This window comes from Amblyraja radiata, chromosome 16 (genome assembly GCF_010909765.2).
Source record: "Amblyraja radiata isolate CabotCenter1 chromosome 16, sAmbRad1.1.pri, whole genome shotgun sequence".
Classification (NCBI taxonomy): domain Eukaryota; kingdom Metazoa; phylum Chordata; class Chondrichthyes; order Rajiformes; family Rajidae; genus Amblyraja; species Amblyraja radiata.
In genome coordinates this window covers 7057383-7082696 of record NC_045971.1, presented here as the reverse complement: position 1 = coordinate 7082696, position 25314 = coordinate 7057383, and the positions used below count along the sequence as shown (strand labels likewise).

General features: G+C 43.0%; 1 protein-coding gene across 7 annotated transcripts in view; it reads right to left on the bottom strand.

The window, feature by feature from the left end:
* acly (ATP citrate lyase) overlaps window positions 1-25314 on the bottom strand; it is a 66549-nt gene that overhangs the window by 24054 nt on the left and 17181 nt on the right. For 3 of the 7 annotated variants that reach the window (XM_033034989.1, XM_033034988.1, XM_033034990.1), the window contains 13 exons: window positions 24768-24830; window positions 24359-24549; window positions 20603-20682; window positions 19559-19689; window positions 17088-17206; window positions 16169-16305; window positions 15233-15294; window positions 13504-13621; window positions 12206-12360; window positions 9833-9950; window positions 7678-7707; window positions 1675-1816; window positions 774-942 (listed from right to left, as the gene is read on the bottom strand). In XM_033034989.1, the coding sequence (XP_032890880.1) occupies window positions 774-942; window positions 1675-1816; window positions 7678-7707; window positions 9833-9950; window positions 12206-12360; window positions 13504-13621; window positions 15233-15294; window positions 16169-16305; window positions 17088-17206; window positions 19559-19689; window positions 20603-20682; window positions 24359-24549; window positions 24768-24830 (1515 nt within the window). The remainder of the gene's footprint in view (window positions 1-773; window positions 943-1674; window positions 1817-7677; window positions 7708-9832; window positions 9951-12205; window positions 12361-13503; window positions 13622-15232; window positions 15295-16168; window positions 16306-17087; window positions 17207-19558; window positions 19690-20602; window positions 20683-24358; window positions 24550-24767; window positions 24831-25314) is intronic. The other 4 variants (XM_033034992.1, XM_033034991.1, XM_033034994.1 and 1 more) reach the window with 3 other exon arrangements.

Below are 25314 nucleotides of genomic sequence, written 5' to 3'. Positions count from 1 at the left end.
GGGAGGTGTTGGGTGGAGCAATGGTGGCGTTCTAAACTACAACGGTTTCCATTTGGAATGGTCTTAACCCGACTTTAACCCGGAAAATGTCAAGGAGCCAGAGACAATAGACACAAGAGTAGGCCATTCGGCCCCTCGAGCCATCGTTCCTAATGACTCCAATCAATGGTGACTTGAAGACGTGGTATGGAGTGAGCGTTCCACCACCTCCCATAGTCCTCAGCTACAACACCGCCCTGAACCTCTGGTCGCCACTCACTATCCGAGCTCTTCGATGTGCGCAGAACTATGTTGGCAGGAAACTGGGGAGAGGAGAGAAAAACCAACAACTGGCAGCCCCAAATGCATTCTGCCTTTTACTAGATAATTAACAATAGATTCAGCAAAAATGAAAAAGGTTGAATTGAAATTCATCTCTTGTTCAGCATACAAGATCCTACTGAGAAAGGATTCTCAAAAAAATGAATAAAACCAAACGCAAGTTATTTACAAGATTGTGTCTGCAATACAAACTCTTTGTCAACTATGTACAAAAACTGTTGGGCAATAGCAATGAAAGGAAAAAAACCCTGCTCTACTCAGATGATGCAGGTGGAGGTAAGGTTTGCAAGTGTCATTAGGGTCTTGTTCTCAATAGAAAGATTTAAAGAGTTTGTGGAGGTCAATTGCACCTTAATTATAAAAGAACAAATGGGAATGCTAAAAAATCTAGAGCAGCTTTTGTGTTTACAGTTCAGTTAGAGCACTCGAAAGTGAATAATAGGAAAACCAACCTGGGGGAAGCTCATGGTTTCCACGGTGCTGTCATACGCTGAACGCAAGGAGGCAAAGTTAATGAGAACATCCACTTCTGGGTGCTTCTTCAGGGCATCCGCCATGTTCTTGTACACAGGGATGAGGATTTCTTTGTGACCCCAATAGAACTTCTGCTTGTGGTCACCCCTGTGGAGAGAGGTGAGGCAGGGAGCAGTGAACACAAGACTCCAACTTCAAATGCTAAACATATCTCAGTTAACACTATGATTTGGAAGTACAGGCAGAGTTTTGTTTGAGATTGTGACCTGAAGTAAGATCCCAATTTTACCCCCAAGATGGTAGGATCCTTCAGACCACAGGTCATGGTGTGCAAGTATAGAAATAGAATCCAGATTTGGATTCCTGCTCAGCCAGCAGCTGACCTCTGCCAGGAGATCATGGCGGCAGAACAGTCATTTAGCCAGGGAATCAGTCATTTAGCAGGGGAAGCATTGACGATGAAGCAATTTCTAATCATTTGGTGACTCCTGGGCACATTGAGGGGCCAAGACTTTCAATTGATGCCTTTCAGTTTGGTTTCCATGCTGTATCGAACGCAGGCCCTTCGGCCCAGAGTCCACACCAACCATCGATCACCCGCTCATATAGTTCTACGTTACTCACTTTCACATCCACATTTGAGGCAATTTACAGCAGTCAATTGACCTATCAACCCACACATCTTTGGAATGTGGGTGGGAACCACAGAGCCCGTGCAGGCTCCACATAGATAGCACCGAAGGTCAGGATCAAATCCAGGTCTCTGGCGCTGTGAGGTAGAAGCTTGAACAGCTCCACCACTGTACTGCCCTTGGATAACGTCAATGGCCAGAATGCACCAGATTGAAGGCTACAGACAGGGGTTGAAACAGCACTTACGTGAATGGGTAAATCATGGCGGAAATGGATGGTTCATCCCGTGAACAGACATAGTCGAAGTCCAGCATTCCTTGCACAGCTCTGGTCTGCATTCCCCAAATAATGGACTTGGTGTGGCGACTGAACAGAGTGGTGGCTTTACCTGCAAGCCAATAGGATGGTAAATGACTCCTGAGCATCACAACCAAGTGTATTAGAGGGAAACTGAACAAAAAGGCAAGGTGCAAATCCACAACAAGAAAAGCAGGAAAAATAACCAGCATGGGAGAGCACACAGGAGGAGCTTTCAACACATCACTAATAGGAATCAGATGAGAGAGCAGAATATCATAAGAGCGTAAATAGCAACAACTGACCACCTCAGGATTTTCAAAATCAAACAATAGCCATTTGTCCCCAAGCCTTCTATGACTGATTAGCTGCTACAAATAATTGTAGGATACCGATCAATTTTTCAGGGAATTTTCAAAAGAAACAAGGTATAATCTCACAATTTAGTGTCAAAGGAAATATTCTTTGGAAATGTAAACGGCATGAATGTTTTCCCAGTTTTAAATGATGTGCCTGAGCATTTCATTCAGCACAGATTATATGCTGACCGGCATCAAGGGTACTCAAGCAGAATTGAGAGAACAGTAATCTTCCCAATGAAATTTCTAGTCAGGTGGGGCTGCTGGCTAGGTTGGTTTGAACTGTCAGAGTGGAGGGTAGAGGAGAAGGAAGAGCAAGGGAAGAGACAAGAGGCAAACATTTTTGACCAACACACCACATTGGCCTGACCACTAGTTAACAAGGGACAAAGGTGTCCAATCCTTTGTTGTGATTCACTTAGATTTATAGCTCTTGCAAAGTATAATTGATCCACCCATGAACAAGGTTTAGACTCAGCTCTTTCCTAATCAGTTTCTAGACAGGACACCAGAGATACAGATGAGTGGAAACAGACAGAAATTCTTTGGGTGTTCAGCACTGGATTACTCAGCCTCAATATGAAAGTGATCCACAGACTACGGTTTGGACACCACTGCAGAATAGCTATTGCTAAAAAGCACATTCAGGCTTCCACTACCATCTACTACCTCTTCATGCTACTCAAACTAATGTGGAATGACTGAGTGATATTCGCCACCTCAGCATTCCAGAGAGAAAAAAAACGCACTCATCCTGTGCCATACACAACCAGTACATGGAACCGCAAGGTAAAAGGGATGTTCTGCCATTTTAGAAACTTGTAAAGGTGAGTAGAAATTATTTTGCTGCATGTTGCTGGGTATTCATAAGTTCTAGGAGCAGATTTAGGCCATTCAGCCCATCAAGTTTACTCCGCCATCCAATCTATCTTTCTCTCTCAACTTCATTCTCTTGCCTTCGTCCCATAACCCCCGACACCAATACTAATCAAATCTTTAGTGGCAGCGAGACGTATATCATCCCAGTTATCAAACAAGTTAAATAACTTGTCGGCTTTTGTAGGTAGTTTAACATTGGCATTAGATTCAGGAAAGACTGACTGGCCTGGTCTCACCCTCACTTGTTTACACAAGGTTCCAATCAGTGCCGACAATCTTGGCAACAGCTTCAAGCACTGCGAAAACACCCACATACTGCTGTGGTACAGGCAAGTCTCAATCCATCAGATGACCGCAAACTAAAAGTCTGGCCAATGACTCTTGAAAGGAGAAGAAAGCCATTATGTGCAAGAGCTTGGCAGGAGGCTGTCTGGAAATAGAATTTCCCAAAATACTGTGGAAGGCATATATGGTGATTCTTGATAGATATTAGAATTACAGAGATATTACAGAGAAATTCTCAGATAAAAACCAATGGATCCTCAGAGAGGTAGAGTGCTGGAGAGCTTGTGCCTTCAGTTATGGCCTTCTATCAGCCTATGTCTCTACCTCCATCGTCCCAACCCACTGCTCCATCCGTCCCGTTCTCTTCTCATCTGTCTCCATCTATTACCCACCAGCAGCCTTCTCCGAACTCCACCCGCCCCCCCCCCAACACCTGGCTTCCCCTGCTCACAGTGTCACACCCGCCTCCAGCCTCACTCCTCTCTCTCTCTCTCTCTCTCTCTCTCTCTCACCTTTATACTGGCCATCTAACCTCTGCACTCTCAATCCTCCTGCAGGATCTCAACCCGACACATTGATCATCCCCTTGCCTCCACTCCACTACTGAATTCTGCAAGCAGTTTGGAAGCAAACAACTAAATTGCCAATTTGGAGGATGACGACATAATCGTGATGCTCAGAGAAAAAGGCCCTTCAGCCCAACTCGTCCATGGCAACCAGTTTGCTTACCTGGGATGGTCTTATTTGGCCTATATCCTCCAAAATGTATTTTAAATGTCGCAATTATATCTGCTTCTACCATTTGCTCTGGCAGTCCGCTCCACATACCCACCAACTCTTGTGGGTAAAAGCTGTCCCTCCGGGATCTTTTAAATCTTTTCCCTCTGCATGCTCTAGTTTTAGGCTCCCTTATTGTGGGAAGGCGACTGTGACTATTTACCTTATCAAGGCCCTCATTATTTTATATTTCTTTAAGATCATCTCTCAGCTATCTATGCCCCAGTGAAAAAGGTCCCAGCCTATCCAGTCTCTCCTTGTACCTCAAGCCCCTCCATTCTCAGTAGCATTCTTGTGAATCTTTCCTGCCCCTTTCCGCCTTAGTGACATCTATCACAGTTAGGCGAGCAGAACTACACACTGTACTCCCAAGTGTGGTCTCAGTGTCGACCTGTCCCGTTTCAACGTATCACCCCAACACTCATACGCATTGCTGAGCAATAAAGGCAAGCATGCCACATGCTTTCTTCACCACCATGTCAACACTCTAGTAATGTAGTTAGTCATGTGTGCAGTGAAACGCTATTTGTTACATTTGTGCATTTACAATAACAAAGTTTGGATCCAATGGCCTAAACTGGAGTCTGCTCTCCAAGAATGAACAAAAGTGATAGAGGAAGGAAAGTGAGTGTGTATCAGCATGACTGGTGTCAGAAGGGGAAAGGGACAGTGAACAACTGCTTGGGAAAGCTGGGAAGAAGCAAAGGTTGCCAGATGTGGATAAATGTGAGGTTATCCACTTTGGTGGCAAGAACAGGAAGGCAGATTATCTGAATGATAGACGCAAAATGCTGGAGTAACTCAGTGGGTGAGGCAGCGTCTCTGGAGAGAAGGAATGGGTCGACGTTTCGTGTCGAGACTTTTCTTCAACATAGAAACATAGAAATTAGGTGCAGGAGTAGGCCATTCGGCCCTTCGAGCCTGCACCGCCATTCAATATGATCATGGCTGATCATCCAACTCAGTATCCCGTACCTGCCTTCTCTCCATACCCTCTGATCCCCTTAGCCACAAGGGCCACATCTAACTCCCTCTTAAATATAGCCAATGAACTGGCCTCGACTACCCTCTGTGGCAGAGAGTTCCAGAGATTCACCACTCTCTGTGTGAAAAAAGTTCTTCTCATCTCGGTTTTAAAGGATTTCCCCCTTATCCTTAAGCTGTGACCCCTTGTCCTGGACTTCCCCAACATCGGGAGCAATCTTCCTGCATCTAGCCTGTCCAACCCCTTAAGAATTTTGTAAGTTTCTATAAGATCCCCTCTCAATCTCCTAAATTCTAGAGAGTATAAACCAAGTCTATCCAGTCTTTCTTCATAAGACAGTCCTGACATCCCAGGAATCAGTCTGGTGAACCTTCTCTGCACTCCCTCTATGGCAATAATGTCCTTCCTCAGATTTGGAGACCAAAACTGTACGCAATACTCCAGGTGTGGTCTCACCAAGACCCTGTACAACTGCAGTAGAACCTCCCTGCTCCTATACTCAAATCCTTTTGCTATGAAAGCTAACATACCATTCGCTTTCTTCACTGCCTGCTGCACCTGCATGCCTACTTTCAATGACTGGTGTACCATGACACCCAGGTCTCGCTGCATCTCCCCTTTTCCTAGTCGGCCACCATTTAGATAATAGTCTGCTTTCCTGTTTTTGCCACCAAAATGGATAACCTCACATTTATCCACATTATACTGCATCAGCCAAACATTTGCCCACTCACCCAGCCTATCCAAGTCACCTTGCAGTCTCCTAGCATCCTCCTCACAGCTAACCCTGCCCCCCTGACATCATTATCTGAATGATGTCAGATTAGGAAAAGGGGAGATGCAACGAGACCTGGGTGTGCTTGTACATCAGTTACTGAAAGTAAGCATGCAGGTACAGAAGAAAACTAATGGCATGTTGGCCTTCATTGCGAGAGGAACAAAAGGTCCAACTGCATTGTACAGGGCCCTGGTGAGACGGCACCTGGAGTATCATGTGCAATTTTGGTCTACGAATTTGAGGAAGGAAATTACTGCTATTGAGGGAGTACAGCGTAGATTCACCAGGTTAATTTCCGGGATGGCAGGACTGACATATGATGAAAGAATGGGTTGACAGGGCTTGTATTCACTGGAATTTAGAAGGAACAGAGGGGATCTTATAGAAACATATAAAACCCATAAAGGATTGGACAGACTAGATGCAGGAAAAATGTTCCTGATGTTGGGGGAGTCCAGAACCAAGGGTCACAGTTTAAGAATAAGGGGTAGGCCATTTAGGGCTGAGTTGAGGAAAAACCTTTTCACCTAGAGAGTTGTGAATGTGGAATTATCTGCCATAGAAGGCAGTGGAGGCTAATTCACTAGATGATCAACCATGATCATATTGAATGGCGGTGCTGGCTCGAAGGGCTGAATAGTCTACTCCTGCACCTATTTTTCTGTTTCTAAGGAGAACAGTGCAGCAATGAAATGGCAAAAAAAAAGGCAGAAGTTTATGTATGAAGGAAAAAAAACACAAAGATGGTCTAATTAACAGTGAATAAAATGGAAAACAGAGAAAGGGAGACAACTGTTCTGTCCTCTAACTGAGCTCACGTATCTTTCAGACTGATAGTGGGCAAACTTCCAAAACATTCTGCCCTTTACTACAGGTGCCAAGTGAGCTTGTGCGTTCCTCATAGCTTCCATTTACTTGGCTCTCGCCCTTTCCTGACTGCCTGCCATTTACCAATGTTCCTGAGGAGGAGAGATGAAGAAATGAGGAGCAGCAGAGGGATAATGCTTGAACACCCAGGAGCAGACAGATGTGTGAGAATCTCTACAGAGATGATGACTCTGCCCATCTCAGGAAAGCAAAGACCAGGAGGGGAAATCACAGAAGTATTTTATCATCCAACCCTTTTACAATTATGTGATCTGTTCCTTCTACCCATGGGAAGATCTGAACGGGCAGAAAGACTACCGGTTAAATTAGGTCTCACAAAATGGATACAAATCGTTTATAACTGAAGAATTGCCGTTTCAGTGACACAAGAGGTAGTCAAGCAGGACAGTGCCTATATACAGTGCTGAGAAAGCTAATTTCATTTAGAAGACCAGGCCTTTTCAGCTAAGCTGTTTGAAAACTTGCAGTTGTGGTTGGGGCGGAGGTTAATGTGGAAATGTGGCTATAAAAGGCAGTCAAGACTTAGCCAGCTATAGGTGCAGTATGGCCAAACTTGCACACAAGCCGTCTCAACTTTACTTTGGATCCCAGCTAACATCTGGTGAATGCAACACCAGCAAAGCCCAGACTGAAAGTGTGAGCAAGGCTGGAGGCATCTCATGCAGAACTCTGCTGATACCACCATGCTGACAGTAAGCTACAATGAGTTAATGCTTCATTACAGTGCAATCCCAGAAACTAAGGATCTGCCGCATTCTCTAATTGTTTTAATAGACTAAAAAAAATAAATGGGGTGGAAGGGTTTGAGTCCTTTGATTCCCAGTTTCCTTGGATAAATAAAGTCTTCATGGCTTTCCCTGGGACTTCCCCACCAGGTTATTTTTTTGTAGAATGAGATCAAATGAAGCAGAACCACTGAAGCTCTCTGCTGGGAAGCAAGATGGTAAATAGCAACCAAACCACCTTGATGAACGTACAGACATCTGCTATAACCCTCCTACCTCTTTTCTTTTCTTGCTTTGTCTTTCCTTCTGTCAAAGAGAGATGACCAAGAAATACATCATATACAGTTGGACTTGTAACATAATCACTACTTAATATAAAATGATATAACCTGTCCCTTCTGACAATTGGCCTTATTGATTCCCGCTTCCCGCAGGGCAGCACAGCTGACCCAGTTACATTAAGGGAATGGAACAAAGAATGTACACTAAGGGGCCTGTCCCACTTACGCGACATGTGACGCCTGTATGGTGGTGAGTAGTCGCCCAAAGAGTCGTACCTTTTTCTGGTCGCCGCTGGATTTTTAACATGTTATAAATTTTCGTCCACCTGCTGCGGCGGCTATGACGGGTGCCGGAAAAATCCGCGTAAGTGGGATAGGCCCTTTAAAGGAGGTGCACCTAACTAGTCCTGACCATCCAGACTTAGAAAAATAAATCCATTCACCTTTACACAGATTACATTTGGAGATCTTCTTTCCTTTGAAATGGCACATGGGACAGATTATCAGCATTCTCGGCTGTGGGAGGAGGTTAATCTTTCATAGTCCAGAAACGATTGGCCTCACCTGAACATTGAAGCTGTGGTGTTTAAGGTGCGGTTGGATTATTTATTTTTAGGTCGAACCTGCATCGTCACCAGGCAACTCGCCAACCCCCACAAATGGATTGAAATTAGAGGGAACTGAAAATCATTCAACCAATGCAGATCTATTTTCGTCAGGCAAGGGGTTTAAAGTGAACACTAAATCAAAGGAAATATGCACCTCAGCCATCGTTTAATTCAATAGCGAGTCGACTCCAGGGAGAAATGGGTTCAAAAGTTTCTCATATTCAGAAATGGAAATGTAGCAACATTGCTTCTTGAATCTTCATTTATCTTAAATGAACAGCTAATAAAGAAATAATTAATTTGGGTTATGAGGGATGAATGTCAAACAGACCAGAGTGCCATTTCCTGTATTTACATGAACAGAGGCACTGCTCGTTGTTTTCTAAGACAGGCTGGAATAGTCCATTTAGTAACCAGAGTACAAAAGTACTTCAAATTTAAACAAAATGAAAGCTGCTTGAAATCCCTTGGGCCTTAATTAGAGCAGGCACAGAGGAGTACTGAAGCAGCAAATTTAGATCCTGGAAATCTGAAATAACAAGAAAGTTTTGGAAATACTCTGGAAGCCAGGCCTGAAGACAAGGGCACTATTGTTGTGGTTTTGACCTCAGCCTCAGAATTTGAACACAAGCTCTCAGTAATGGCACTGCACATCAGACCATTGTCTCCAACATTTCCTCAAGTCTTCCCTCACTGGCCTCTAGTGTTATTTTACTCAACTTTACACGGCCCACTTTATCTCCTCCCCAAGGTCTACAAACAGGACTCGCCATTGCTTCAGCCTGCTCTCATCCAGCAAAGCTCACTTCTGACCGTGATACTATTCTACCCTGTCCTGTTCTGTCCCTTCCCACGCATCTCTAACATCCTCCTCAGTTTCCTGGTCCCAACTGGCTCATCTTCATCATGGACGTTTAATCTCACTGCATCTGCATCCCACAGCAAGCTGGTCAAAAGGACACTTCACTTCTTCCTTGAAGGCATCAAAGTAAAAATTTAAGTGTAGGAAGGAACTGCAGATGCTGGTTTATACCAAAGATAGACACAAAAATACTGATGCAATTATAAATAAAGCACATCAATGCCTCTACTTCCTGAGAAGATTACGGAGAGTCGGTAAGTCAAAGAGGATTCTCTTGAACTTCTACAGGGGCACAGTAGAGAGCATACTGACTGGTTGCATCGTGGCAGTGTGCAGGGTGACCCTAAGCTTGCAATCCCATCTCATTTTAATTCTTCATGTCACTGAACTCTCCACACCGTTCCAATAGAGCACAATGCAAACGAGGAAGCATCTAATATTTCTATTTAAACATGACTCTCGAGTGAGAGACACAAGATAACAAACACTTGTATCCTTGATAGCAATCTTTCCCTTGAGGCTGAGCACACACAACAGCTTTTAAATGCTGGGTTTTGCCAGTTAACGCCATTGTTTCATAAAAATAAGCTACATTTTATCTGTGAAATGCAATGATTTGGAGCCGAGCATCCTCTCTAGCAGAAACCATCTTTTCTGTGGAGACCACAGACAAGTCAAACCTTTGAATACATTAAATGAATTACCACATGGGACGTTACACTTCATAGGCATCGTTGTTCTACATGCATCCTCGGGTTTTGATTCCGAGAAAGAAGCAGTTCTGCTCGTGGCTGGAGTCTGGAAGGAAGCAGTAAAGCGATGTTAATTTATGAGGCAGCATGACTTGGTTATGCAAAGGCCACACTGCAAGAGAACGACCAGACACAATACAACCCTGCCCAACCGTAACTTCCCAGGTCCACAGTCAACAAGCCAACATCAGCGCACTCTCACAAACTAACATACCCCACATAGTCTCCTTTTACATAGAACAGTACAGCACAGGAATAGGCCTTTCGGCCCTCAATATCCAAACGTCACTAAACTGCTACTATTGTATCCGCCACCACCCCTGGCAGCGCTTTCCGGACATTCACCACCCTCCGTGCCATGCACATCATATTTAATCCTTGCCCCCTCTCACCGTAAACCTATGTCCTCCAGTCTTTGACATCTGAAAACAGCAGCACAGATGTATAGGATGATGAAGGCAGATTCCTTGCTTGCCTTCACAGGCCAGGGGTGTTGAGAAGCGGTTGGGGCATGATTGAGAAGGGGAGTTGGGACATGATTGATTAGTACGGATGTCAGGGGTTATAGGAAGAAGGCAGGAGAATGGGGTTAGGAGGGAGAGATAGATCAGCCATGATTTGAATGGCGGAGCAGACTTGATGGGCCGAATGGCCTAATGCATTTCACTTATGCAGCATAAGACATTGGGCACACTTGGAATATTCTGTGCAGTTCTGGTTATCACATGATAGAAAGGATGTGGTAGTGGTAGAAAGAGCGCAGAAGATTCACTAGGATGTTGTCAGGAATGGAGTGCTCTAGGACAGTAAAGGCTGGAATTGTGCCCACTGGAGCTTAATTAATGGGTGACTTTATAGATATTTAATAAAATGATGAGGGGCATAGATAGGGTAGATAGTCTTTTTCCAAGGGTGGGGAAGTCTAAAACTAGAGGACGTAGGTTTACGGTAAGAGGGAAAGTATTTAGATGGGAGGGGCAAGTTTTTCTGCACAGAGGACGGTGGTTATCCGGAACAAGGTTCCCACAGAAGTGGTAGTGGCAAGCAAAATAATTTATCATTTACGCAGCACTCGCACAGGTACATGGATAGTACAGGAATATAGGGATTATGGTCCAAAGGCAGGAAAATGGGATTAATGTAGATAGGCATCTTGGCCAGACCATGGCACGCAGAAGGGCCTGCTCCAGCACTGTACGGCTCTTTGCCATTCATCGTACATCCATATTTGGGGGAAAACAACCCTACCCGCTGTTACAGTAATACAATAACAGCACGTAAAATAACAGCATATGAAGAAAGACTGGATAGACTCGGCTTGTACTCGCTAGAATTTAGAAGATTGAGGGGGGGATCTTATAGAAACTTACAAAATTCTTAAGGGGTTGGACAGGCTAGATGCAGGAAGATTGTTCCCGATGTTGGGGAAGTCCAGAACAAGGGGTCACAGTTTAAGGATAAGGGGGTAATCTTTTAGGACCGAGATGAGGAAAACATTTTTCACACAGAGAGTGGTGAATCTCTGGAATTCTCTGCCACAGAAGGTAGTTGAGGCCAGTTCATTGGCTATATTTAAGAGGGAGTTAGATGTGGCCCTTGTGGCTAAAGGGATCAGGGGGTATGGAGAGAAGGCAGGTACAGGATACTGAGTTGGATGATCAGCCATGATCATATTGAATGGCGGTGCAGGCTCGAAGGGCCGAATGGCCTACTCCTGCACCTATTTTCTATGTTTCTATGTAAGCAGATAGCACAGATTAAAAGTACTCTGCCATTATTCAACACTAACTCTAAACCTGTACAACTAACTGATAAGATGACCACCAGCCAGTCAAAACACTTCTGAAGAAGGGTCTCAACCCGAAATGTCACCCATTCCTCCTCTCCAGAGATACTGAGTGGCTCCTGTATTTTGTGTCATTGTAAACTACAGCACAGTGAAGCAGCGGTAGAGTTGCTGCCTTACAGCACTTTCAGCACCAGAGACTCAGGCTCAATCCCGGGTGCTGTCTAGACGGAGTTTGTACGTTCTCCCCGTGACCGTGTGGGTATTCTCCGAGATCTTTGGTTTCCTCCCAAACTGGAAAGATATATAGGTTTGTAAATTAATTGGCTTTGTATAAATGTAAATTGAATTGCCCCTAAAGTATAGGATAGTGTTAATACAGCCGTTGGTCGGTGGGCCGAAGGGCCTGTTTCCACGCTGTGTCTCTAAACTAAACTAGCATCTGCAGGTCCTTCCTACACAAAACACTTCCCCGTATCGTAGTAATCTCCGGGTTTTAAGCTGAGTTTACTTACCGAGGGACTGCCACTGGCGTTTAGCAGGAAATTGGCCGTGTGGGCAGCCATGGGGGGCTGGTCAGGAATGCTCCGCTGGCCAAGTGCCATTCCCACAATCGCAGTCATGTGCGTTTCAGTGCCAAATACATAGATTGGAATTCCAGTTGTCTTTCCTGCAAATAGACGTGACCAAAAGATATATATAGTGAGGAACTAGACAACAAAAACAATATGCACATGTTGGAGTTGGTGTTATAGAAACAGGCCCTTTGGCCCAACTCGTCTATGACAAACAAAGTACCCTCCTGAACCAATCAGTCTGAAGAAGGGTTTCGGCCCGAAATGTTGCCTATTTCCTTCGCTCCATAGATGCTGCTGCACCCGCTGAGTTTCTCCAGCATTTTTGTGCACCCTCCTGAACCAGCCCTATTTGCCTGCATTTGGCCCAAATCCCTTTAAACATTTCCTATCCACGCCCTTTTAAACACACATACCTCCAGATTCAGGGACAGTTTCTTCGCAGCTGTTATCAGACAACTGAATCATCCTACCACAATCTGAGAGCAGTTCTGAACTACCATCTTCCTCTTTGGTGACCCTCAGACTATCCCTGATCGCACTTTGCTGGCTTTACCTTGCTCTAGCTTAATCACATCCGTCCCAGAGTACAGCGAGCAGAATCTTGTCTCAATCAATTGCCTCAAGGTGGCTAGGATCAATTTGATGGGGGAGACAAGAAGGACGGGTACGCAGAGGCGAGAAGTTGTGAGGAACAAGAAAATACTCGATGGGAAAACATTTCATGTTTGAAGAGAGAGCACCAAGTTAGAGAAGGCCAATTTGCTCTCATTCATCCTCAAATAAGATGGTCACACAACAATAATGACTGAATGAAAACAGACATAAATCATGGGTGAATTTGATGGATGTATTTGTTTATTCTATATTTCATGCAGTTAAAGCCTGTGTGCCAAGGAGATTGGAGAAGTGACTCGAGACCAAGACAAGCTTGCTAACTTTTTTTCACCACATCCTTATCATACGTTTGCTCTTCTCACCATCTTTAGAGTTGATGGGTAAATTATTCCAAAATGTCAAGATCCAAATGTAGTTGGCAGGCCACTTTCTTGCAAAGTCAGCTAGATTCATGATCAATCCATGATTAATGGTTAGATACTAATCTGCTGACATCCTAATGCAAGGCACCCATGCCTTAGCCTGCTAATATCTCATTTTACCCAAGATACGTGATTGGGAGCGTCTGCACCATTTCATGGATAAAAAGAAAGTATAAATCTGTGGACAATGTTACTCACCAACTTCACCCATGACGCGGAGTCCTTCTTGGTAATTGGGCCCACCCCTTCTGACAAAAATCGAGACATTATGATTCTGCAGAGGGGTCTGGTAATCGTTGATTGCACGAACAATGCCCTAGGAAAGAAAGGAACGAAAATCAGACAGTAGCTCCAGGTATTTACATCTTCAGATAAAACTTGCTACAATTAAAGCCTTTTGTTAGTTTTGATGGGGTTTGTTAGTTTAGGTCGTTAGGTTTCTTTGGTAGGGAAGAGGATCTAGAGGATTCAAGGGGATAAAGCTAAGTTAAGTGAATGACCAAGAAATGGGCAGGTTCTATATAATGTGGAAAAGGGATAGGTGATTCACCTTGATGTACAAGCCTGAAGAGTATCATATTTTTCTTGTGGTGAGAGATTCGCAAATGTCAAAACTCAGGAGGACTTGGATATCCTTATGTACAAGTCACTGAAAGTATCTTGCTGCTGCAGCAAGCAATTAGGAAGGCAAAGGATATCATAGAAACATTGAAAATAGGTGCAGGAGGAGGCCATTCGGCCTTTTGAGCAAGCACCACCATTCATTGTCATCATGGCTGATCGTCCCCAATCAATAACCAGTGCCTGCCTTCTCCCCATATCGAGACCTTTTCTTCAAGAGGATTATTGTATTGTTTGTAATTGTATTATAATTAATTTATTAGCCAAGTATGTAAAAACATGAGTACTGAAGTGAAGGTAGACAAAAATGCTGGAGAAACTCAGCGGGTGAGGCAGCATCTGTGGAGCGAAGGAATAGGCTTCTTCAGTCTGAAGAAGGATTTCGTCCCGAAATGTTGCCTATTTCCTTCACTCCATAGATGCTGTCTCACCCGCTGAGTTTCTCCAGCATTTTTGTCTACCTTCGATTTTCCAGCATCTGCAGTTCCTTCTTAAACAGTACTGAAGTGAAGATGTCTTATTGTAATCACACAGGATTGTGGCGAGATCACACTTAAAATAGTGTGCATAATTGTGGCTGCCATATATGAAACCAAAAGGTCTCTTGCCGCGGTGAGGACACCACAAAGATTCACAGGACTGATTCCTGGGATGCCTATGCACCACGTGAGGAGATATTTAGTATATAGCTGCACTCTCCTGAGCAAAACACAAGAAACTTCCTCCCCTCCCCACCCATAACAGCTTTTTTCCCCAACACATCTGCAGGTCAATCTCCAAAGTAACTTAAGCGGTTCTCTAGTTACCAATCAAAATCATGTTATAACCAATTCATCCTGCATGATATAAATAATGATCCCAATTCATCATTTGCATTATATCCAACTTATGTTATGGAAACGTCATTATATCTGAAACTAATCCCCATAGGTTTAATGCCTTTATGGTCTATCAGCACAATTCGATTCCAGTTGTTTAAAAAGTACGGTTTGTAACCAAGCAAAAGAAATATGAAATACCAGGACAAAATATGACAATGGGTCATTAATTATCATACTACAGAGAAAGGTGTATGTGTAAAATTGTCCCTGGTGTGTGTCAGATGGTGTTAATATGAGGGGATCGCTGGTTGGCACAGACACGGTGGGCCGAAGGGCCTGTTTCCACGGTTTCTTTAAACTAAACAAAGTCAAATTGTCTCTTACTGTATTTATACTATGAACGAATGATTAATCAAAGTTTCCCTCAGAGTTCCATCAAAAATATTACCAATTGAAATAACCTGGAGATTGAGAAATCATATTACCTTAAATGTTGCTGCTACATTTGTGAAGTTAGCAATGCTGCCTCCAATTATGAGGATCTTTCCTGAATATAGTGGGAAACATTTACAAAATATAGCAGTCAAATAGAAATAAAATTAACAACCGTACAACTTTACAGAGCAGCAACATGCACAGAAATATATTCAAATGTCTCAAATTCTTGAAGATAAGGATGGTTCCTGCTTCAGGGGCAGAAATGGTGCGAGATGATCAGGGAAGGTCTTTACTTGCATTTGTTGTGTGATAAGGGAGAAAACACATTGGGGTCAGAGAGAATAGGGAGAGAGCGTGAGCGAGCAAGAGACATTTTAAAAGTGGAATTCTCTGCCTCAGAGGGCGGTGGAGGCAGGTTCTCTGGATACTTTCAAGAGAGAGCTAGATAGGGCTCTTAAAGATAGCGGAGCCAGGGGATATGGGGAGAAGGCAGGAACGGGGTACTGATTGGGGATGATCAGCCATGATCACATTGAATGGCGGTGCTGGCTCGAAGGGCCGAATGGCCTACTCCTGCACCTATTGTCTATTGTCTATTAAAACCTCTGCAAATTTTGGAACAACCGTAGCCAATACCATATTGGTTGGTTTTTAGAGAAATGTTTGTTTTGCCCTAATTTAGTTATCGACAATGTCAAAGCACAGGAGACACATGGCGATTGTCATGGGATAAATCCAGAGTGTGGCTGCCATCAACACACATAAAGAGATAGTTTAAATGCACCAAGAATAAAGATTCTTCAAAAAGATGTTTATGGCAATCAGGAGGGAATATAGAGGAAACATTGGATATTGCAGAAATTGAATATTTAATTGCTGCAAAGTGGCCGTAAGCCACTGCATTGGACTCAGTTACAGAAATATGCTTCCTTTAGACAAGTTAACTTTCTATATCAGAAGTTGCTCTTCCCCATCAGACGCACCTTCTGGATGCTGCTGTCTAGTCATTAGAGAGAGAATGGTCTTGGCGTAGTCATAGGTCTGTTGTTCACTCGGGGCACCAGAGTATTCACCATAATTAGCCAGTTCATTCACCCCACCAAGGTCACAGATTGTGTCACTGCAATGAGAGATATAGGAAACACCTCAGAACTGCCTCTGTGATAACAAAGATAATGGATCAAAAATTATCATGGTACAAACATTCCTTCTTTCTTCCTGTTCCACATCAATTATAACTCTGTACAAGGTGTCCTGTTAGCAGGACCTTTTAGATCAACATTCACTATTATTGAGTGCTGCACAGTATTCTGGCCCAGTCTCACTGTTACCATTGGGAAGGTGGCCTCAGCCCCAGAACCATAGCTTATAGGCTGAGGCCAGCTTCTTCCCACCAACCGTCAGGCTCTTGAACTGCCCTGCACCACCATAACACAGCACAGAATGACTATGGGCTTTGCACCACTCGGGTTGCACTGTGTACTTTGGCCTGCCCCTTCATGATCTGCTTTACTGAGAGCAATTGATCACTTATTGTATATATGGACATGCCTGTCAAGCCGCAGCAAGTAAGAATTTCATTGTTCCGGTCAATATGCTAATTAAACTCTCTTGACACTGATTATTCACTCGTATTGGCCATTCTGACCAAAAAACCTTCAAAGCAAACAAGAACAGATGATTCCCTTCGGTTTTAGGTTTTTGTCCCTCTAGAATGATTAATTGACGAACAGAATCAGCTATTAAACCTTAATCAAAGATAAGAATGGCCTTACCAGCTTCTCACGCAGAGGAAGAGGAGATAAACTGCAAGGTTTAATCATGTTTCTAACAGCAGGAGCTAATGGACTGAAGACTGAATGTTTCTTCTCCGGGTGTAGAATAATATTAAGTGCACCGTACCTGTAGACAACTGAAGCACCTCCTCCAGCCACCATTGTCCAGATCCTGCCCTTGGGGTTGAGGATGGTCAACTTCAAACTGGCTCCACTCTTTGCATCAAGATCAGCAATATAAGCTTCCTGTAACAGTGACATCATCGAAATGGTTATCTTAAAATAACTCAACTACCTGCTCCCAAAATCAGGAACAGATTCCCCGTAAAACCAGTGCAATGCTCACTCAACAAGGAAGATTGCTCCCGATGTTGGGGAAGTCCAGGACAAGGGGTCACAGGTTAAGGATAAGGGGGAAATCCTTTAAAACCGAGATGAGAAGAACCTTTTTCACACAGAGAGTGGTGAATCTCTGGAACTCCCTGCCACAGAGGGTAGTCGAGGCCAGTTCATTAGCTATATTTAAGAGGGAGTTAGATGTGGCCCTTGTGACTAAGGGGATCAGAGGGTATGGAGAGAAGGCAGGTACAGGATACTGAGTTGGATGATCAGCCATGATCATATTGAATGGCGGTGCAGGCTCGAAGGGCCGAATGGCCTACTCCTGCACCTAATTTATATGTTTCTATGTTTCAACAGTAACAGACGGACAGTTTGTTGACAAAGTCAACTAAACTCGGACAACCAGTACCCTGCATTTTGTTAAAAGAAAATCGGCAAATGAACAACTCAAGTTGGCCAGCAGCTTTAAAAAGGAGAAACAAAACCGCAAGTTACAAGATGGTCACATGGTGCAGGGCCCGTCCGACTTTCCACATCTCCGCGTTTGCTTAAAACTAGTTCCACAGCTTTCTCTCGTTACCTATCTAAAAGGTCAACTGTTAAAATGTTTCTCCCACCTGAGACGCTGGTTAAACAACCGTAAAACATGGAAATAAGAGTGTAACAGAATGCGGCATGCCCAAAGGATTAAGAACAGATATGACAGTGTTAATACTCAAGCTGTTAAAAGTGTTCATATTTCACTTAAGCTCAGTTTGCTGTTGTGAAGATAAAACTCATAATTGACAGCATTTCTGCCATTATATTCCAAGTTCACTCCATTCATACTCCTGGCCAGTTTTGTAAAACAAGAATAAACATGTCCCATTAAGAAGGGAAAGCCCATTCCATTCTCTCACCACTTGGGCATGGAAACTTTAAGCTTGGACACAAGGTGCATGGAGGCTACAAGGACTCCATCAAGGAGACAAGGAAACTGAAAAGCATTGAATGGGTGAGGGGACAGAGTGCATGCACAAGAGATCGACATCATGCACTTTTTCAATCCACATCGTTGCTGACCCCTCATTGTAGACCATGATTACACAGAGAAAGTAGTTTTACTAGCTATCACTTGGCAGGCGTTGTCAAGCCCCCAGCACTCTTACAGCTTTCACCTCCTACTACAATCAGTCTGAAGAAGCGTCCCAATCCAAAACATGCTCTCCAGAGATGCCACCCTTCTGAGTTACTCCAGCACATTGTGTCAGTTTTGTTAAATATCCTGTTGATCAACTAGAAATCAACAAAGCCGGTCCCAAAATGGCGATTAGCATATCCGATCCGAGAGTTCTATCGTGTGTAGACAGGAGCTGCAGAAGCTATTTACACCGAAGATAGACACAAAATGCTGAACTCAACGGGACAGGCAGTATCTCTGGATAGAAGAGGTGACATTTTGCGCCGAGTCCTTCTTCAGACTGAGAATCTCGACCCAAAACATCACCCATTCCTTCTATCCAGAGATACTGCCTGTCCCACTGAGTTGCGCCAGCATTTTGTGTCTACCGTGATGTGGTATAATAAATAATACTCTCACCATTACTCTGTTCTCATATCCTACACTTTTGCATCCACTGCCACAAATTAAACTGTTTATTGAACTAGATTCACAGAGTGGGGGAAAAGCAGTGAACATGCAGAGCAAATGGAAAACATTGGCAATTGAGTACAATTAGGGAAAACTCCGAGTCAAACTGTGCAATCAATTTAGTCTCTCATCACTGGAGCAATGAAAAAATGCAGGTTTGACAACAAGGTACATAATAGCCGTAAAGATTCCTTGACTCATGAGAACACGGAAGCTTGGAATACTGTGCTTTGAAAAGCAGTGACTGGGTGCAGGGAGAGTGTTTGGAAAGTTATGAATAAGTGGGAAGGTGATTATCAAAGTCTAGGTAATTTATATGAATTACAGAACTCAAGTCCACAGGATTTTGTTTCGTGCCTGTATACTACTTCAATGTTTCAGAACAATGACACTTATTATTTGTGAATCAGAATGAGCTGTTCATGCTGGGTTATTAAATTTCAGATGGAAAGACCTCCCAAGAACCATTAATCCAAATAAGAATGTCCGGCTTCAAATATAAAAAAATTGAAGAGCCACAATTCACTGCACATTGTAGTAAAAGATGAGAAAGCAAAATTAGAGGTTTCCCGTTTTCACTTTGAGTACAATAAATTCCACAATTTGAAAAAAGTGAAGTTACTTGCCTCAGGATAAGCTTCTCTGCCAAATGGTGGTGGGAAATCCACATCGCCCCATTTACCTTTGCAGATGTAGTCAGCTGTGGAGTCTATCTTTGCTGCCATATCCAAAACAAACACTCCAGCATCTGTTACAACTGCAGTAGGTGAACAAGAGGGAATAGAAATCTAAAAATGAGTAACAAGCCACATCCCGACAGCACACATCTTTCAGCATAACTAACGCAGAAAATCTAGATTCCACACAAGCTTGGGAGAAGCCTTTTCAGTTTTCACTCATCTTCTTCCCATCTTCCACCAAAATAATTTGGGATTTTAGTAAGTGAAAAATAAAAATAAAAAATCAGACATGAAATTTACAATTCTATAAAAAGATTCACGGTGGAAAATGAGCAGTATTATTAGCAATGGAAAGCTTCGGACATGACAGGAACTAGAATCCGGCGGACACAAAACCAAACCAAATTGTATTTTTAATTGAAGATATTATACATATTTTGTTTATCCCCACCGACCTCACCGTGACAATAAAGGTTGTTGGCTGGGATATAAAGCCATCATTAGTTGCACTGAACTCATTACTAAAGTCTTCTAAATTTCAAGCAGGTTTACAGTGAGTAATCCTACAGGCCAGAGACCAAGTCATGTTCCACTTCACTACAGAAAGGAACCGGAATTTTAAGTTGTGATAATAAAAAATGAAAACCATTTGACATTTCATAAAACTAGGGAAGAATTCCCAGCATCTTGTCAATGCACCAGCACGTGAAAGATCAACTATTTATCTAGCAATTTCAGAGCTTTGAAGATATTCAGACAACTTGGTTTGTATCCATTTATTTTAACAAGGTTACAGACACTGCAATTGCAAGGCTTGCCGAGTTCTTTGTAACATGAAAATCAAAAGTCTAAATGTATTGGATTACTTCTTATTCTATCTAATTAAATTACTATTAACTGGAATAGGAAGTAAACCAATATTACCACATCCATCATCTTAGTTTGTCAGCCAGCAGAATAAAAATATATGATTTTAAATACTTTGTTTACCCAAGGGATTAATCTCCAGGTAGGTAAAGAAGAGATCCTCGAACAGTCTGAACAGTCCAACAATAAAAGATGCCAGAATACTGCATAGATAAAAACAAGTGTTAAAGTTACACAAAATAAAAGTAACAAACCAATGCATGACGTTAAAGAGGGTGTCAGCGAAGAGGGACAGAGACTGAGAACTGAGCGCACAGAATAATGGACAGGAGTGAGGGCGCGGAGGGACAAGAGAGAGTGCAAGTAGGAAGGGGATAGAAGGCAAGAATGAAGGGCGCAAAGAGGGATGCAAAGGCGTGGGTGCACGCATAAGGGGCAACAGGATGACAGTGGTCATGTGGGAGGGCAAAAGCACCCAAGACCGGGGGGGGGGGGGGGCTGATGCAGCACATGGTGCAGCAAGATTGTGTATGTGGGGTGCGGATAATGTATTGAGAAATATTTCAATACTCTGCATCTAAACTCATCCTTTACATTTTACAGGTGTTATGCAGAGCTGCCAAGATTTGTCAGAGCATTTCAGTATTCTAGTACCTGAAAATCAGTATTTTGCTGAGGAAATCAGTATTTTTACGTGGTGTCATTTTGCTGGGGATTTTGCTGGCATTTTTGTGTGCGGTCATACCCCATGTAAGAGTACAAGAATGTATAACTTTGCATTATTAAACAGCAGTATACAAAGAAATGGCAATGAATGCCCTGTCAAGTAAGGTGTGTAGAAGCACCTTACTTGACAGTGCATTCATTGCCATCTCTTTGTATACTGCTGTTTTCAACGGTTGCTTCCTGCTTTTAGCACCAGATTATGATGTAGAAGCCATTTTGGAAGCCTCCCTCGCTCTCATTCCCTCCTTCCTCTCTTTCCCTCCCTCTCCCTCCCTCTTTCCTTCCTTTTTTTTCTGCCTCCCTCTCTTATTCCCTCCCTCCCTCTCTCCTTCTCCCTCTCTCCCTCCCACCCCGAACAGTCTGTGACCCATAGCGCTGTGGCCATAGCGCTATGTGTAATGCCCATAGCGCTCCAGCTGGTAGAGCTATTTTTAGTACCAGACAACTCTTCCTTTAAATTCCCACGCGCTCAACTGACAGCGCTGTTTAAACCTGGAGCGGGACAGGCAGTTCAAAGCTTACAAAAATAATCATCCAGATCTTGACATTAAAAATACAAACAGATATAATCTGCTATAATTTTTAGATGTACAGTATGACTTTTTATATCCTTGCATTTTTTAAGCAGCAAGATGAAACTAGAAGTCGGGACGATTTTTTAAAAATCCGTATTTTACAAAGCAAATCCGTACATCCGTATTCTTATGGCATTTCCGTACAAAATACGGAAAATCCGTACCACTTGGCAGCTCTGGTTATGGAAGAGCAATACTGAGGGAAATAAACAAACACAAGGATGTACGATTCTGCCCAAGTTTAAAAAAAAAATACTTTTGACCTCTTGGCAATTCTTCAGAATAACACAGAATTGAGGATCATGTGAAAACAAAAGCAATCTAATCTTCTCCATATTTTCCCTTTAACACATGCTCAGTAAACACATGAAATAGGAATGAACAATTTTCAAGTAAATACAAAATTCAGTCAGAAGGACTCTCCCACCTAAAATCTGTGGCTACCCAAGATTAAGATCAAAAGATTTACACCAAAAGAGATCAAAGGATATCAATGGTTAAATTAAAGATTACCCACTGTTGAACTGAATGACAAGATTTGCTTGGTCTGATAGAACTCTAGGTCCAATATACTGTCACTTTCATCTGATATTGCTACAACTAGCATTTGCAGACCCATTGTAGAAATATTTATGTTTAAGAAGGAACTGCAGATGCTGGAAAAATCGAAAGTAGACAAAAAATGCAGGAGAAACTCAGCGGGTCATGGAGAGAAGGAATAGGCAACGTTTCGGGTCTGAAGAAGGGTCTCGACCGAAAAAGTCGCCTATTCCTTCTCTCCGTAGAAATCTTTATTCCAACTTTGAGCTAGATCTGAAATCTTCAGTTCACTATTATATATATGTTCAGACTATATGAATGTAACTTGAACCCCAGCCACAATGTCTGCCCCCAATGTATTGTTGTCCATTTAGCTGGGTTCAGTTTGGCATTCTTCACTATTGGGTGCAATGGATTGTAAACAGATTGCAAATATTGAGTTTGCAATAACCAACCCGATCTCCTGGTGGTTCATCACTTCAACTCCCCCTCCCATTCCGAATCAGACCTTTCTGTCCTGGGCCTCTTCCATGTCCAGAGTGAGTCCCACCGCAAATTGGAGGAGCAGCACCTCATATTTCGCTTGGGTAGTCTACACCCCAGCGGTATGAACATTGACTTCTCCAATTTCAGGTAGTCCTTGCTTTCTCCCTCCTTCCCCTCTCTTTCCCAGCTCTCCCACAGCCCGCTGTCTCCGCCTCTTCCTTTCTTCTTCTGCCCCCCACCCCATCAGTCTGAAGAAGGGTCTCAAACATCTACTCTTAGCCCTTATCTACCTTTGGTTTTTCTCCAGAGGTGCTGCCTGACCCAGTTACTCCAGAATTTTGTGTCTATCTTCGGTAACCTATTCTTTTTCTCCAGAGTCTGCCTGACCTGCCGGGTTACTCCAGCACTTTGTCCATCTTCGGTATGTCTGAAGGGCTCCGACCAAAAGCTTCACTTATTCCTTCTCTCCAGAGATGTTGCCTGACCCGCTCAGTTACTCCAGCATTTTGTGCCTATCTTTGGTATAAACCAGCATCGGCAGTTCCTTCCTACGCCCCTTGTCAGCCCACACCACTCCCCCAAGATGATCAAGTGACGTGATTTTATTTACTGTTTCGATGCCAATTATCAGCCAGGAGATAAAGCAACCGACATAGGCCAGTGGTACCTTTACCGGCTTCCGTTTAATGTGTTAACCAAGAGAGAGCTCCTTAATCGATGACTACATTATTGTAACTGGAGTGCCAGCCCAGATTGAGAGCTCAGTTCTCTGGAGGATGAACCCTGGAATTGAACCCACCGCCAACTGACTCAGCAGTGCTGCTACTCATCATCATGGGAGATGGGAGCACAGGGTTCAGTTGCTACACCAGTAGCCAGGGTCCTGGATCACTGATCCAGAGACAAATTTGAATCCCACGTGGCACCCAGGGAATTAAAATCCTAGTAATTACATACACCTGAAATTTTTTTTGATAAAATTAACCATGAAACTACTGGTTTGTTGTGAAAGCACACGATTCACTGATGTCTTTCTGGGAGATATCCATTCCTGCCTATGTTCCACTTCAGACCCACCAATGTGAGTGACTGTTAAATGCGTTCTTGGTTCAAGGGTTATAGAAGCTGGTACTCTAAAGTGATGTCCACATCCCATGTATGAATGAAAACAAAAATCCAAAATGAAATCAGAGCAGACCTGCAAGATCCCGAAACAAAGCTCCTAAAGCAGTTTTTATCCACGAGTGGTTGCTCTACTCAACAGCCAAAAACTGTAGCCTCCCTCCGATCTGGTATTTTGTTGGTTCACATGCTTGACCAATGGTGTTTTATCATTAATGTTTTATTGTTATTAATGTTTAGTGTTTTCGGAGTCATTCGTAACTGTCACTGTATGTCATGTTGTTACTTGTGGGCGGAGCACCAAGGCAAATTCCTTGTATGTGAATACTTGGCCAATAAACTTACTTACGCACTTAAATGGAGAAGTTTAATAACTCTGGTGCTACATGGATGAAAGAAAGGAGAATTTTTTTTTTTTTTTTAAACTCACCTTTTTCTGTTTGCAGGCACATGGAGCAGCAGGTGGTCACAGACATCCTGCTCACTCAATTTTCCATCAACTTCTACGAGCAGCTTGCAGGCTTTAGAATCAACGTCACCAACATCTACTCCACCCTCATGATGGAAAAGCACAAAGTCACCTTCCCGTGCTGCATAGATGCACAAGTAGAATTCGTCCTCCTAAGTAAGAACCACAAATATAACTGACTGCCTTGCGTCCCCTTAACTGAATGCAAATAAGCTATAAAATCTTGATGTGTTTCCTGGTGTTGAGGAAATGGAGGGGTGATAATTTCAATGTGCTCGAAAAGTCAACAGCTTTCAGTACAGTCAGGGCAGACACTCATTTCCTCTGATGGATGAAAATAAAATGCAAGAAAACGTATGGTTTCACTAACCTGCTTGTGAGGTACAAATGGCTCAATCAGAAAATTTTTGAGGTTACCCTTTGCACGTCCAACCTAATAAAATAAAATATTAAATTAGCAGCAAAATACTGTGAACCCTGATGACCAAAGTAATGACATCACATCTTGTGTAGCTCAGAAATGTTTCATGTATAACATTATTTTAATTGCAGTCACAACTAAAAGCAAAGTGTAAATATTTCTTGTAGGATCTTAATAGGAAGAGTTGCTATGTTGATGGGAAATATTGGCCAGGATGTTCCCATCAAAGCACACCACAAGTATTACATTTAATCATGGAACTATCTACAATCAAATTCCCCTCTGATGAATTGTCTCTCTTATATCAAGGGGTTGCCTTTTAGAGTTGTTGCTTCAGACTATCAATCTTACAGCCATGTGGTAGTGATATTAACATCCAAGGCTATGCTGCTCCAGCTGCTAAGAATTTAGGTTTAACTCGAACAATGCAGTGGATTGCACTAAAGATTGTTTGGTTGGCTTATAAGTGTTCTAACATAGTGAAAAACGTTTGCTT